The sequence below is a fragment of the Rhododendron vialii genome, chromosome 5a, assembly GCF_030253575.1.
Source record: "Rhododendron vialii isolate Sample 1 chromosome 5a, ASM3025357v1".
Classification (NCBI taxonomy): Eukaryota; Viridiplantae; Streptophyta; class Magnoliopsida; order Ericales; family Ericaceae; genus Rhododendron; species Rhododendron vialii.
The window spans coordinates 6,949,695-6,963,708 of record NC_080561.1 but is presented as its reverse complement, the minus strand read 5'-3'; the positions used below and the strand labels follow the sequence as shown (position 1 = coordinate 6,963,708).

Below are 14,014 nucleotides of genomic sequence, written 5' to 3'. Positions count from 1 at the left end.
GCCTGAAAGAAAAAATTATAAAAAAAGAGAGAGGACAAAGTGCCTCAGTGCATTCAGTGTTGATAAAAGAAAAGATTATTCAGTGTTGTTCTATTTCTGTTAATTTTTTGTTTATCAAGCAAAAACGAATAAAGTAGATACTACTATAAAAAGGAGAAAAAATAAATAAGAACCCAAACTTACTGGAAATGGTTCTTTGGTACGGAGGTGCTATTGGCACAGATTTTCTGTGCATACATCGCAATATAGGGTCTATTATGGGTCGCACACAAACAATCCGAGCCGTTCATTAAAATTTTAATATTTTTTTGAGAATTCTCACCAAAAATCAACTTAATACAATACATATAAATACTCGATCCAATCATCTAATTTTTCATTCATGTTTTAGGATCTTATAATCTGAATGAAAAGTTAAATGATTAGATCGAACATTTATAGGTATCGGATTAAGCAATGTTTTGCAAGTGCTCTCAAAAAAATATTTTAAATTTAATGAACTACTTGAATCAATTTGTGTGAGACCTGTGATGGGCTCCACATCACAATTTATGCACAGAAAGTCTGTGTGGAGTCCGTGGACAGACTTTTTCTTGAGAAATGTGTTGCTTTAAGGTGCAAATAAAGCATGTGATAGAAGGGCAAAAGTGTCCAATTGAAAAAAAGAAATGATAGTCAGTTGTATTAATTTAGTCGTTACGTAGTACACTTGACAAAAGCAAGTGCAGAGCTTGAAGTTGATTGAAATATATAATACAATATAAAAGATAGGGATGCGAGGGCAGTATATAGCAAGACCCAAACAAGATTACATATTTTGCTATTTTACCCATAAATCCGCAATACACGACCGCTAAAAAACCCCTCAAAATTACATTAGTTTTCCATCTTATGGTACATAATTGACAGACACTAAAAAAAACCTCAAAATTACACACTACTCCCTCCTAAAAATCAATACTACATAAAAAGTTTTAACAGTTGATCACATAATTCTGAAAAATTAAACAGACAATAACAGGAATAACACATTCGAAGGATAATAATTTGCGCGTGCTTACGTTTCTTAGCGTGATTGATTACATGACAGCGCACGCGCCGGGGTTCTCATCGCTGAAAGCGGTGGTGTACCGCACCTCGGTGGAACTCGCGCGCGCCAGCTGATTCACCCGCGGGTCCTCGGAATACCGCACGTACCCGGCCGGGGCCTTCCGGTCGTACACGCCCTGCGCGTAGGGGTGCTCGACCACGTCGTAAGGAACGTAGGGCCATATCTCCGCCCTCTTACCAGTCCGGCGAGCCACGTGGTTCACGACCTTCTCGGGGTCCACGTACCCGACCACCGTCACCTTGTGCTGCTTGGGCTGGATGTCGACGGATTGTACGCCTTTCATTCCTTCCACGGCTCTCCTCACCTTCCGCTCGCATCCCTCGCAGTCTATCTTGCATTTTATCTCCACCGTCTGGTTCACACATCAAATTGATAAGTTAGGGGATCGACTACTAATGTGTCAAAAAATGCGGAATTAAGTAGGAAAAAAATACATATACTTTTCAGCACTAAAAAAGAAGAAGAGTGTGGATGTATTCGATGAATGGTGATTTTTGTATAGCTTTTTGATGTAATTTTAGAGGTTAATCGTTCACGAATCGAAAAAGTAAAAAAATATGGATCGATTTTGAAAAAATTCAAATAAAACGACACTTAAGTTCTAAAAAGCAATTGTTTGATACTTTTTATATCTTTAGTTAACTTATTTTGTTTTTAATCATAATTTTATACTTTTAGACTCTTCTCGTCTTCTCGTCGAATTGGATGATTAATTAAAAAAAATACGAGTCTTAAAAAAAATTAAAAAAGATGAACAAAACACACAAAATGAAAGAATAAGTTAAGTTTAGAAGAACTCAGCCTAACTATAATGCTATCTCCAATCAACCCTCTATTTGTTCTATTTCATCATTAGTATGTGTTGGCTCCACATCAACGCGAGAGATTGTGTTTAGTATCGCGTAGGTAGACTTTTTGTTTTCCAAGATCAATCGTTGTGCATCCAGTTCATCTAATAAGATGGTCCCACCAGAACATGGCAAAAACAGAAATACTAAACGCACTGGATTTTTTGGGCATCGATAAGGATGGATGGTAAAGCATGTCGGCTCAGTCACATGGCTTAAGGTTATTGGACGGAAGCTTTGTCAGGGTGTGGGCGCAATACGACAAAATACCGGTGGGCAAGTAGTTCAGCCATAAAATTAAAATATCCCGATCCAGCCACGTGGACGGTCCAGATACGGGTGAGAATAAAGGAGTCTTTTTCATGTGGTTGGAAAATAACGTTGACGCTTCGACCGAGACACGGATTGTGGAGAAAATAGATGACATTAAAATATCAGAACTGGAGAAGGTGTTGTGCAATGATGTACGCAGTACTATGTTCCGCACGTTTGAGCCATTGGATTGTGCATCCAACGATTCGAATCTCATCTTGACAATGAACAATTCTCGATCGTTGATTGTCGAGATGAGATCCGCGCCGTCAGATACACGATCGGACGGCTCAGAAATACGCAACACGATACTGCACATACTACATTACAACACCAACCAAAGTCCATTAGAATACCAAGTGTTATAGAATGAATAATTGGTTCATTTTGATCTCCTATTTTTTACTCGAAAATTTTAGGATCCATGAAAGGATTTCATGAAGGAAAAAAAGAAGTTCAGATTCACACATAGGGTACTGTAGGCTATTTGGCAGATCTAACGGCTCAGAAATACGCAAAAAATACGCAACACGGTACTGCACATACCATTGTACAGCACCAATCAAAGTCCATTAGAATACCAAGTGTTATAGAATGAAAAATTGGTTCATTTTGATCTCTTATTTTTAAACTCATATTTTAGAATTCGCCGATAACACCAGTATCTTTTGGCTATTTGGCAGATCTACATAGGCTATTTTCTCCATTCTACAGATCTACATAGGCTATTTGGCAAGCAAAACAAGCAGGAGAGTAAGTGTTAAGCAAAGATTAACAACCTGGCCGCTGGAACCTAGGTCAGATAATGTGCGTGCACATACATGAGCGAGAGCGTGAAAACATCTTTCGAAATAGAAAAATTCATGAAAGTGAGGATTGATATCGCGAGCACGAATTGACAGCGAAACGGAGGTCCTTCTAAACGATCACGTGACTTAAGGCCCGATTAGTATTTACGCTCAAAACAAATGCCAACAAACTCGCAAAACACCGGTGGTGGTGCTTTTTCACCTAGGAGCGGTGGAAAACCACCAAGTCATGTTAACAACATCCGGCTGCCCGAAAATAAAAATGTTAGGATACATGAGACTCGACCCATGAAACAGTTCGCGAAAAGAAATGAACGGTCAGAGTGATGTGAATCTGGAATATTCATTTCTTTTCACGAACGGTTTCATGCATCGAGTCTCATGTATTGTACCTCGCCGGAAAAACAGAACCAAAGTTACAGTATACCTCTCAAATTTGAAAGAGGTGAGAAGATCTGTACTCGGCAGAGTAGATCTGGCCGGCCGAGATCATTTCAAGGAAACTACTCCAAGTAATTCGCCACCCTTAGAAATCAATTTTCTTAACGAGTTCAGTTCTGTTGCTTTTAAATTTTTGAAGATCACAGAAGCAATACGGAGTGAGAAAAAAAAAATTCGATTCCCCTTGCCAGCAACTCTCGGACCACCTCTCTTGAGTGCACAAACGCGTGACATGACTGTGGGAGAGGCTGTAGTGATTAGTCTGAGGTGCGCGCAAGCTGATTCGAAACACTTTGCATTAAAAAAAAATACGGAATCGAAAAAGGGTACCTGCAATTGCCTGCGTCTTTTGTAATGCTGGGAGCTGGAAGCGCCGGAGCAATCGAACAAGTTAGAGAGATGATCCAGAGCACCCATTGTTGAAAATGGAGTTAATCGAACTAGAAGATAGATGATGTCTGAAGCAAACAAATATCCCACCAACTGGTCTGTTTTTTATCGCTCTTCGATTTCACGCTTGAGATGTGACGAGAGAGAGAGACCCTTTTGTTGTCGATTTGACTATTTGAGGAGGTTAACATTATATAAACCTCAGACGTGAATCTCAGTCGTCCGTTGTCCGCGTACCACTCGTAGAGTTATTTCAGCCACGTGTCCCACATCGGCGCGATCTAAGAGGATCGAGACAGTAAAAGTCTTTCGCAAAAATTTCTAAACCTGTTCGCAGCACTACAGGATTTTTCAATCCATAACTTCTTGTTTTCAATTCACATCTTACTAATGGATTGGGAAATTCTGTAGTGCAAAGCCTTGCAAGGCATTTTATAGGGCGTACTTGGACCATCGATCTTAATAATGAATGGTTAAGATATGATTTTTAATTATGATGGGTAAAAATCATTTATCATCGGTCATAATTAATTTTTAATATGAACCATTAATTGATGAGATCAACAACTGTGTGTCGCCCTATACGTGCACTACACGGATTGCACTAGAGCACCATGAGTGACAGGACTAGATTAGCAATTCGAATGGAAAAATTATACAGTACTAATTGCTTTTGGACCACGGGCTATTTCTACCATATATTTTTACAGTAATGCTACACACACAAAACAGATTTTGTGCACGAATTTATTGCGGGGCTCACATCCGGTCCCACACAATTGATCCGAGGTGTTCATTAAATGTAAAACATTTTTTTAGGGGTTCCTGCAAAAAAATCAGCTCAATTCGATACTTATAGATGATCGATTAAATCATCTAACTTTTCATTCGGATTTCAAGATGATGAAAAGTTAGATGATTGAATCGAGTATCTATAGATATTGGATTGAGTTGTTTTTTTTGCGAGGGCTCTTGAAAATATATTTTACATTTACTGAACGACTCAGATCGTTTGTGTGGATCTCGAAGTGAACCCCACAAACAAATCTGTGCGTGATCTGTGTGAAAAATGTCTGTGTAAACAGACTTACTGATATTTTTATGATTTTCTACAAACAAGTGTGTAGCCCCAAACAATTGGGTGGTAGAAATGACATTTAAAGTGCTACGTGACGATGCTCCAAGAACACTGAATAATTACTCCGCTGTATAGGTGTGATGGGGAGGTAATTATTCAATGCTTTAAGTCTTGTCCTACCTAACCTTTTAAGTCATACATTGTTATCAGATTTATGAGCCAATCATAACTCAAGATGAATAAAAGAAATAACTTCTCAATCGGTTAAACTATATGTAGCATGGGAAATGGGAGCGAGATAAAACAATCTAACACTCCACAACATACCCTATCCTTTGGAATCATACATGTTTATAAGATCTACGAGTAAATTATAACTCTAAGATGGACCAAGAAATAACTTGTACGACCACATATCTTGAATCAGTTGGACTAGTATAATACGAGCACGATAACGAGATTAATTATTCATCTAGGAATGCCTAACCTTCTAAGCTAGCCAAACATTTTTAGGCTGTTAATTTTTCAAATTAAAGAGTACGAACACGTGTCAAATAGATAACTATAGTAACTTCAAACGGATAAAGATATGACTTGTACATTAATGTGTCCCCCGAATTTATTGACCAGTATAGTGCTAAAGTATAGAACTACTAATATGAGGGTCAGATAGATTTATTTTTAGTTATCTGGGCATATGCCCTAGCCTTTTGAGACACATGTGTTTTCTATCTCCATAGTGGAATATCAATTTCTCATCGTTAGGTTGAACTACTCTACACCATCTTTCCAAAACTATACATTTAAGTATATCACTATGGTTTCCTTGCATTGTCACTTGTCACAACATATCCTTACCTACTAAAGGAATTTACTGTATTTGCTTATTTTTTATTTTTTTAAGGAACTGGGTAGATAAGCGAGTGGAGCACTAAAGATAGTACACTATCTTGTTACACTACATTTTGTGTAGGGCTCATTTTAGGTCATACAAAAATTCAGAAAATACCCATAAATTATTATTTTTTATGGGTTCCTGTAAAAAATCAGCTTTAATGGATATCAGTAAGTATTACTTCTGGATTTATAGGAGTGAAATTGTTCAACTGCATAGTTTCGCCTTTAAAAATCTAGAAATAATAACTTACCGATCTCCGTTGGAGTTGATTTTTTAAAGGGCCCCATAAAATAATATTTTAAAATTTATGAATATTTTTTTGAATTTTTGTGGGATCCAAAAAGGATCCCACATAAAATATAGTATAACTATGTAGCGTATATAGTAGCATTTGAGTTTGAAAGGTGATTAATCTTTCAATCGAGCTCCCAAGTGCAGCACCGTAGTAGCACTGAATAATTTTTCCCAACGATAGATACGGCAAGTAGATCATTCATTTCTGGGATGGGCCTCTCTGCATCGAAAAGCAGGGGTGCGGGGTCCCCTCGTAATTTGGAGAAACTTTAAAACATGGATAAGAACATCTTCAACCCATCTCCAAAACTCCAAAATGAAAAATAGATATGATATATATTGAAAAGATTTTGTAATTTATCAATATTTTTCTTCACTTTTTGTATTTTTTTTCAAGAGAACCTTGAAGGAACTCATCATTCTTTTTAGAGATTTGGTTTCCAAATTTATTTTTGGGTATTGAAATATCTAAAAAGGATAATGAGTTTCTCCAAGATTATTCTAAAAAATGCAAAAAGTGAAAAAAGGGGATAAATTGTATAACGGAAATGATACTCACACAACCGTTGTATGTGTTGTGTAACTAATTCTGACCGTTCAGATGTGTTTGGACGCTCTAGATTTTACAAAGATGCTCTTCCAACGAAAAAGTTTAACTCTTCCAAGGAAAAATTTGAATGAATCTTGACCATTTATTTCAACAATGGACGAATGGAGATTGGTTGTGTTTGATGTTTTGCACAACCATTGTGCATGTAGCATCTTTGATTATAAAATTCCCGCTGAATAATAAGTCAAAATCTCTCATTAACACATCACATTCATTCTTCATTTTGAAATTTTCAGGATGAGTAGGAGATGTTAAGAAACTGTATGATATGACAATGTTGTTTGAGGATTTCTAATGGATAGAATAGACTCTTAACGAAAAAACTTTCTAAAATGAAGATTATTCACTGTCATAATAGATCGAGCTCGATATGTTGTTGCAGAGTAGGATCATATATGTAACTCCTTACTCACATCATCATTCAATCTCTATAATCTTGGGGTCGTGCTGTGAACCCTCATTTTTGCGAATTTTAGTACCTTCAAATTGTTTTAAAAAACGCTTTTACGTTCGCTACTGCGCAAAAGTAATCCTCACGATGCTCTATCGAAGAAAATGTCGTGGGGTGGTGGTGCTCTGCATCTACATGATTGTTACTTGAGGGACCCCACCTTGACATTTTTCCATATTTTCGAAATATTCATATGAAAGAGACAAGTACTCAACAACAAATTGAGATATTCTCCGTGTCAAAACAAATTATTAAATACTCCTAAATGAATAAAAATTAGCCTTCATGAGTATATTATTACTCCGTATTATTATCCAATGAACCACTCATTATCATTAAACTAATTGAGATTACGTCTCCTGACAGGTTGTTAGACTAGTTAATGTAAAGGGTACTGCTACATACAAAGAAAAAAGGCCCTTAAAATACCCTTAAACCATGATGTCATTGTGGAACTCACTCATCCAACCAAACTCATTTGAATTTTCTTTTGCTTTATTATCGGGCCAGGCCCTCATTCTCTCTCTCTCTCCTCTTCGTGTAAACCCTCCTCCGAGGGCTGCTACTCCCCCCCCCCTGACACACACACCTCCCCGGCCCCACCTTCCTTTTCCCAATTTACCCCCCCCCCTCCCCCTCTCTCTCTCTCTCTCTTCCTTTTTTTTTTTTCCACTTTCTGCTTCTTTTTTTCCCTTTTCTTTTCCAGTTTTTTTTTCACTTTCTTTCTTTCCAGTTTGAATTTTTTTTTCTTTTTAATAATAGGTTCAAGTCTAATTCTAGGCTTTGTAAAGTAATTGAAAGAAAAAAAGTGTTTCAATTGATCATGTTTATCCCACTGTTTTCTTTTTCTTTTTTTTGTCCTTTATAGATTAAAAAATATAGTTACGAAAATAAGTGTTTCAATTTTCAATCCGTTTGAACTGGTGCAAAGTTGTTATTTTTCTGATCATTTCATCCTAAATGGTCATAATAAATTTTTGGCTCCAAGGGTTTTCAATGGACACCCTAAGAGAGTCTTAAAACTAAATAATGAGTCTTAGGGAGTTTGTTGAAAAGTCTTAAACCAAAAAATTCATTATGACCATTTAAAATAAAATAATAAAAAAACGATATTTGCTCTGATTTAATTGAATTGAGAATTAAAGCACTTAATTCTTGAATTATATTTTTAAATATACAAATGGTGTATTTATAGAAATTAAATAAATAAGATATAAGTAATTAAATAAAAAAATAAATTAAAAAGTATGGGGGACCCGGGGCTCTGCTGCCTCCATTGACATAGTAGCCCCTAAAACGTTTCCGTTTTAGTTATAAAAAAATAGAACCCATCCATTTGCAATCCTATGGAGTATAAACGTGATTTGAAGCAACATACTACTGAATCAGTTAAGAGGATCTATGCTAAATAATGGTTAACAAATTTATAAAATTGTACTATAGTTAAAAAAAAGTAATCCTGAATATAATATTTGTATTATGGATTAGTATGTCGTTTGCAAAATACATTTCGTAATTAGTTCCCGAACACTAATTGTAATCTTAATGAATTTTTTGCTTTACGACCTTTCAACGAGCAACCTAAGACTCATTATTTAGTTTCAGGACTCTCTTAGGGTGTTCATTAAAAGGCCTTGGAGCCAAAAATTTATTACGACCATTTAGGATGAAATGATCAGAAAAATAACATCTTTGCACTGGTTCAAACGGATTATAAATTGAAACACTTATTTTCGTAATTATATTTTTTAATCTATAAAGGACAAAAAAAGAAAAAAAAACAGTGGGATAAACATGATCAATTGAAACACTTTTTTTCTCTCAATTACTTTACAAAGCCTAGAATTAGACTTGAACCTATTATTAAAAAGAAAAAAAAATTCAAACCGGAAAGAAAGAAAATGAAATAAAATGAAAAAAAAAACTGAAAAAGAAAAAAAAAAAAGAAGAAAAGAAGCAGAAAGTGGAAAAAAAGAAAAGGGAGAGAGAGAGAGAGAGAGGGAGAGGGAGAGGGGGGCGGGAGAGAGAGAGAGAGAGAGAGGGGGGGCGGGGGTAAACTGGGAAAGGGAGGTGGGGCCGGGGGGGGGGGTGTGTCAGGGGGGGGGAGTAGCAATTTACCCCTCCAAAAGGGGAGGGGGACCATCTGACTTCTTTCATTTTGGCGCTACAGAGGTTCCAAAATACTTCCATTTTCGCGCTAAACAGGGCTCCAAAACAGCCCTTCTTCTACTCTAAATTACCTCTTGCACTCACATGACTTGATCAAAAAATCTCTTGATCCACGACGGCAAACTTTGGTATGTATCAATCGTCAAATATGGAACCAAACTTTGATGATTGTTCTTGACGAAAATTTTCGTATATATAATAGTCAAATATGGAACCAGAAATACATAATTAGGGTTCGACCAAAAAATCCCCAATTTCCCAAACCCTTTTTTTGTGGTTTGAACAAGTTATAGTGAAATTAAGGTAGAATCGATAGAATTTGTTGGGTTATCGACAACCCAGAGAGAGAGAGAGAGAGATCATGGAATTTGTCGTCGCAATTTTCGCGTGCTGGTGGTGTCGCGCTTTTCGCATGCTGTGGTGTGTGAAGGGTTGGTCGCCAGTGTGGTGGCGGCCGCCGGTGGTAGTGGTGGGAGTCGCCGGTGGTGGTGGATGTCGCCGGTTTAGCGGCAAAATTAAATTGGAAAACAAAACTGCAAGTTGTACATGAAGAGGAGAGAGAGAATGCAGAAAGAGGGCCTGACCCAAGAATAAAACAAAAAAAGATTTAATGAGTTTGGTTGGATAGGTGGATCCCACAATGACATCATGTTTTAAGGGAAGATTAAGGGTCTTTTTTCTTTGTAGGTAGCGTTTTCCTAATGTAAATTATTAAACACGATTGGGATCACATTCCAAGTCAAAAAACTAATCACACCAATTTGGACTAAAGACTCAATCATAATTATGTCACTGAGGCACATCAAATTAAAATATCAACCCAAACATTGCTCCGTAGTTTTGGTGTGCGGGTCAGCTTATGCGCACAATGGTTAATTTTGGGAGTGCAATCCCACCTTCTAATTGCACGGAACCCACTTAAAGTGGGAGCAAAGTTGCGTATGAACTGGCCCCAATAGAGTTAACAACACCTAAAATGTTTTGAATCCGAAAACAAGAAAAAAAGTAAACTCTTAAGTCTCATGCCTTTGACTAAGGTTTCAATGACCTAAAATACTCATGGTATGACGTATGGGCTCGTTTGGATGCGGGATTAGATTTGGAGGTGTTATTTAATAAGGGGGGATTGGATAGTAGGGGGTATTGGATAGTAAGGGATAGCCCACATTGATGTGATGGTTATGGAGGGGGTATTAAATAGTAGGTTGTTTGGATGAGGTATTAGAGAAGGGGGATTAAGTAATACTTTGTTTGGATAGAGGATTAATATGGGGTATAAGGAATGGTGAATGATGTAAAAAGCTGTCAAATGACGTTTTTGCCCTTGTGCAGTCCGAAACTTAATTATATATTTTGTTATATATATCATTTTTAAAATATAATTAATATTTCACACTTTAAGCCGTAGTATTTAATTTGTCTAACAAATGTACACATTTAATAATATTAGAAAATAAAAAAGTCAGTTATAATTTGATAAAATTCGTTTTTTTTTTAAATTCTGGTTTTTTTTTTTTTTTTATGGAAAAATACATTGCTTGGTAGTTGGAGTCCAACAATTTTGTTAGGTGAAATCCCATGTGACCAACATATTTTTTTGGTCAAAATGTGCCTAACTAATTAAGTTGGTAAATTTTTTTCCTTATAAATTGTTCCAATGTCTCTTCTTATTCCACATCTCATATTGATTGAGGAAAAAAGTTTTTCTTTTCGTTGGTCAATCATATTGATGGCACAGCGAATTTGGACCGAGGTGGAGGAAGAAACGTTACTTTCCAAGCTTACGACCCTTGTAGATCAAGGAATGTGGAATGGCAAGCCCAGTGAGTGCCAACCCGCATACTTGGAATATCTTCAAAATCAAATGCAAGCTTCTTTTCCTGAAGCAGGTATCGAACCAAATCATATCCTGAGGAAGATGAAGTATTGGAAACGGGGTTTTTTCTACGTAACCGAAATACTTCACCGTCCTGGATTTGGGTGGGATTCAAATGAAAACAAAGTTGTGGCAGAATATGAAGTTTGGGAGGAATTAATCCGAGTAAGTAAATATTATATAAAGGCTTGTTCAATAAATTTAATTTTGTAGGAAAAGTCTTGTTTACTAAATTTTCTTAAATATTTTTCCTTACTTTATGCAGGATCGGCCACAAGTGAGACTTTATCGGGACAGGCAAATTCCCAAATTCAATCGATTGGGCCATATTTTCGGTCGTCGGGAAAACTAGATGGTCGAAGTTGAAGGCATGTGTTCGAAGAATAAATTTGTAGTTGTCAAATAAATGGATTTGCCTTTTCATGGCTTCCTAATTTGTTTGATGTATGTGTGTGAGAGTGCATTTCTGTTGTTCATTTGTATTGTATCATGTTTTGAAGTGAAGTGAATTATCGAACCAGCGAATATTTCATCATAACCATACCTTACTTTTGAACCGAATAATCGAACCAATATATAATCACGTGATTTATGAAATAAAACGTACAACTTACGAAATTCTTACAACTTATACAGTCTTTCCCAACCTAATTCATCCGAATTTGTGAAATAGAACTTACAACTTCATTCCGAACCAGATAACAGATGTGCCAATAAAATACAACATACGAAACCTAATAAAAAAGTTACAACAAAGTATGTTGTTAGACTAATTTTATGTTGAACTTCCAAAGCACTCGTGGATGTTGAAGCACCGTCACTTGATTGATGTTGGGTTTGAGCCAACTGCATGTCTTGAATGAGCCGGTATCTTTCCTCATGAAATGCTAACAATGCTTCTTCCGCTTCGTCTAATGTGTTGTACTTTTTCTTCAAGTTCCCCGCGTATCCATTAACTTGCAATTCCGCGGCCGCCCAACTTGTATATATTCCCGGTTTATGGCCAACGAAAACCACCCAAAACTTATCTTTATCTTGACTTCCCATCGAAAATCTATTTGGATAAAACAATTAGGATATTTAAATGTGAAACAATACTAATAGTATGCTTAGAAATTCTATTTGGCTCAGATATATTTTACAGGCATATAGTACACTACTTGGCTACAAGTTATGTTGCCGAACGGTGATTGAACCGCTGACCCTCATAACTTGTCTCGCCAAGATAAAGTGACATGCCTTCAAATGTCTCTTTTATATCATCATGGCCTAAGTGTAAGAAGAAGAGGCCGAAAAACTGTCTCAAAATATGGCACAAAACAGCCGTAAAGTATGCCAAAAAGAAGCCCAGAAACAGGAACAAACATGGCCATAAACCACCAAAAAACAGCCCAAAACAGCCTGCAACATAACCACCAAAAAATAGCCCAAAACAGCCTCAAAACCTATGCCAAAACGCACCAGCAGCAGGACACACTTAGGACACGGTTAGGACACAGCTTCAACACACCATGCCAAAACTCCACCATAACACAATCCACACCTGCACATCCCACACCTGCTCCTCCCCTAAACGCACACACACCATACCAAAACACCACCATTATGACATTTGGCTCAGAAAAATTTCATCATAGCCACTACTTTACAACCTCACAAAAAATACCCCAGCTAACACATGAAACCATAGCTCAGATCCAAAACAGCAGCAGCAAAACCTATGCCAAAGCATGGCAAAACAGCAGCAGCAAAACCTATGCCAAAGCATGGCAAAACAATGCATCCCATTAACAGCCTCAAAACAGCAGCAGCAGTTACAAAAGGGGAAAACAGTCCAGAAACTGGTTGTTTTAAAAAAAAATTAAACATCCAGCCAATGCTACACATAAGTCACCAAAAAACTGCAGAAAACAGGCAACAAAACTGGTGAAAATAGCCACCATTTTAGGTTGGACACACTCTCCACAAAACGACACACCAACATGGTGGAAACTGGACAGAGCTGAGAACATATATGCATTACTTGGACACAAAATGCAGCTATGCTGCACAAAACTGAAAGCAGCAACACCAACAGAGACTATACCAGCCTCCCTGCAATACATGAAATCACTTTCCAGCCCTGAAACCATCACAAAAATCCTGCACATACCAGCCCAAAAACAAAATACAATGCTGAAACTGAACAAAACTGAGTATAGAAACTGTGCCTGCTACACACACACACACTATGTGCACCTGCTACACACACACACACACACAACACCCCCTCCAAAACTGCACAACTACAACATAATAAAACTGCAGAACTAGAACATAACAAAACTGCAGAACCAGAACAGATCAAAACTATAATACCAGAACAGAACACAACTGCAGAACCTGAACAAAACACAACTGCTGAAACCATTCAACTCCTAAACTGGACAGAGCAGAATTCATAGCGGGCTCAGGAAAGTACTAAGAAATGCACGAGGGTACGCATGGCTGCAACCAAAAGTTGCCCCGCCAAGGCACTACCTTGTTTACCAAATAATTTTTTCATCATAGCCCTACACGCAGACACAGTTAGGCTACTGGACAGATGAGCAACAACATGGTGGAAACTGGACAGAGCTGAGAACATATATGCATTACTTGGACACAAAATGCAGCTATGCTGCACAAAACTGAAAGCAGCAACACCAACAGAGACTATACCAGCCTCCCTGCAATACATGAAATCAC

The 14,014-nt window shown here is 37.3% G+C and overlaps 2 protein-coding genes across 2 annotated transcripts; one reads left to right on the top strand and one right to left on the bottom strand.

Annotated features, from left to right (window-relative positions):
- Window positions 1-787: 787 nt before the first annotated feature.
- On the bottom strand, window positions 788-4,076 carry LOC131325220 (heavy metal-associated isoprenylated plant protein 26-like). Its single transcript, XM_058357351.1, has 2 exons — window positions 3,852-4,076; window positions 788-1,463 (listed from the first exon to the last, which is right to left on the bottom strand). Exons 1-2 carry the CDS (start codon window positions 3,936-3,938, stop codon window positions 1,080-1,082), a joined length of 471 nt encoding a protein of 156 aa, XP_058213334.1. The 5' UTR covers window positions 3,939-4,076; the 3' UTR covers window positions 788-1,079.
- Window positions 4,077-11,093: 7,017 nt separating this feature from the next.
- Window positions 11,094-11,822, top strand: LOC131326774 (uncharacterized). The gene is made up of 2 exons (XM_058359657.1): window positions 11,094-11,452; window positions 11,553-11,822. The coding sequence occupies exons 1-2, from the start codon at window positions 11,141-11,143 to the stop codon at window positions 11,637-11,639; spliced, it is 399 nt and encodes a 132-aa protein (XP_058215640.1). The 5' UTR covers window positions 11,094-11,140; the 3' UTR covers window positions 11,640-11,822.
- The last annotated feature ends 2,192 nt before the right edge of the window (window positions 11,823-14,014 follow it).

Bases quoted from the DNA above. Each gene is read 5' to 3' on its own strand.
- LOC131325220 (XM_058357351.1), bottom strand. From the start codon at position 3,938: ATGGGTGCTCTGGATCATCTCTCTAACTTGTTCGATTGCTCCGGCGCT. The intron at 1,464-3,851 runs GTACCCTTTTTC...TGTGTGAACCAG, and splicing joins AAAGACGCAGGCAATTGCAG to ACGGTGGAGATAAAATGCAA.
- LOC131326774 (XM_058359657.1), top strand. From the start codon at position 11,141: ATGGCACAGCGAATTTGGACCGAGGTGGAGGAAGAAACGTTACTTTCC. The intron at 11,453-11,552 runs GTAAGTAAATAT...TACTTTATGCAG, and splicing joins TTTGGGAGGAATTAATCCGA to GATCGGCCACAAGTGAGACT.